Source organism: Meleagris gallopavo, chromosome 30 (assembly GCF_000146605.3).
Source record: "Meleagris gallopavo isolate NT-WF06-2002-E0010 breed Aviagen turkey brand Nicholas breeding stock chromosome 30, Turkey_5.1, whole genome shotgun sequence".
Classification (NCBI taxonomy): Eukaryota; Metazoa; Chordata; class Aves; order Galliformes; family Phasianidae; genus Meleagris; species Meleagris gallopavo.
The window spans coordinates 2897256-2898795 of record NC_015040.2 but is presented as its reverse complement, the minus strand read 5'-3'; the positions used below and the strand labels follow the sequence as shown (position 1 = coordinate 2898795).

Here is a 1540-nt window from a genome sequence, read left to right as displayed (position 1 = left end):
TGTGCATGGATAGGTCCGGTGCCATCCTGCGCCCCCCACCCCAGATCCGTGGCACTCACAGCTGTGCCAGCTGCTGCCCCAGCAGCTGTAGGAGGCTGTCGGTGCCTTCACCCGTCTTGCAGGACAGCAGGGTGGTGGGGGGCAGCGGGGGTCTGTGGGCGCAGGCATCGCATAGAGCCCTCGTGTGCCCCCCCAGCAGGTCGGCCTTGTTGAGAACCAGGATGCAGGGAGTGGTGGGGGGCACCAAGGAGCCCAGGGCAGCCCCCAGCTCAGCCGGCTCAGTAGGCACTGTGGTGGCATCCAACACGGCCAGCACCAGGTCTGCATGCTGCAGGCTGCAGGGACACGGCCCATGGAGACACATCCCATGGGGATACAGCCTGCTGAACCATCACCTGCTCAGCCCCCCTCTACTACCCCATCCTGCCCTCCCCCCCCCCCAGCTCACCGGTCCCGAGCACGGCTGACTCCCTCCTGCTCGATGGGGTCGGTGGCATCACGCAGCCCCGCCGTGTCACTCAGCACCACGGGGTAACCACTGACATTCAGGGACACCTCCACCACGTCCCGCGTGGTCCCTGCCACTGGGGACACGATGGCAGCCGGGCGCTGGCCTGGGGACAGGGGGGACACGGGGCTCAGGGGGATGACACCAGAGACCCCCACCCTTACAGCATCGGGATGGGGAAGTGGCTCTGCCTTGGATGGGGGGCGGCCTCTCGGAGCCCCCCGCACCCCACTCACACAGCAGGTTGAGCAGACTGCTCTTGCCCACGTTGGGGGGTCCGGCGATGACGGCGCGGACCCCCGAGCGCAGCAGCTCCCCTCGGCGCCCATCCTGCAGGTGTGCAGCAATCTCCTGCTCCAGGGTCTGCACGGCTGCATCCACTGCAAGAACACAGAGGTGGGGGGGGGGAAAAACAGCAGGGTCAGGGCATTTCCCCCCACACAGCTGCACTGCAGCTACATGGGGTAAAGCATAATAGGGCAGCGTTGGACGCTGGAGCATCGCTGGAACTGTCTGTGCTCAGCAGGCATCGCAGTGCCAGGAGAGCCAAGAGGGGCTGCAGCCAGCTGGGGTGATGACCAGACCCCCAGCTGGCACCCAGAACTTACACCAATCCCCCCGACCCCCCATCAGACCCCCATTGGGCACCTTGGGACAACACCTCTTCCTCCACGTTGTCATCTTCACTGAAGTCGATGTACGCTTCGATATGAGCGAGGGCCTGGGGTGCAGCATGGGGGTCAGCACAGACAGCTCACGTTTCCCCTGCATCCCCAGGGTCCCCCAGAGCCCCTACCTGGGTGAGGGTCTCACCCCACTGCTGGTACAGCCTCCCCAGCTCGCCCTCCATCTGCCTCAGTGCCTGCTGCCGCTGCGCCTCGGTCTCAGCATGGATGAGGTCCCGCAGCCCTTCAGCTGCCGTCAGGTCCAGCTTCCCCCGGTGGAAAGCACGGCGTGTGAACTCACCCGGCTCGGCAGGACGCAGCCCGGACAGACGCCCTGAGAGCAGCCATCAGCACCGAGAGGGATGGG

The 1540-nt window shown here is 66.0% G+C and overlaps 1 protein-coding gene across 1 annotated transcript in view; it reads right to left on the bottom strand.

Annotated features, from left to right (window-relative positions):
* Positions 1–10: 10 nt before the first annotated feature.
* Positions 11–1540, bottom strand: part of GTPBP3 (GTP binding protein 3, mitochondrial) — a 5627-nt gene continuing 4097 nt past the window's right edge. The window contains exons 2-6 of the mRNA XM_010725004.3: positions 1305–1507; positions 1157–1229; positions 745–888; positions 449–614; positions 11–335 (exon numbers count right to left, since the gene is read on the bottom strand). Of these exons, the coding sequence (XP_010723306.2) occupies positions 56–335; positions 449–614; positions 745–888; positions 1157–1229; positions 1305–1507 (866 nt within the window). The 3' untranslated portion in view covers positions 11–55. The remainder of the gene's footprint in view (positions 336–448; positions 615–744; positions 889–1156; positions 1230–1304; positions 1508–1540) is intronic.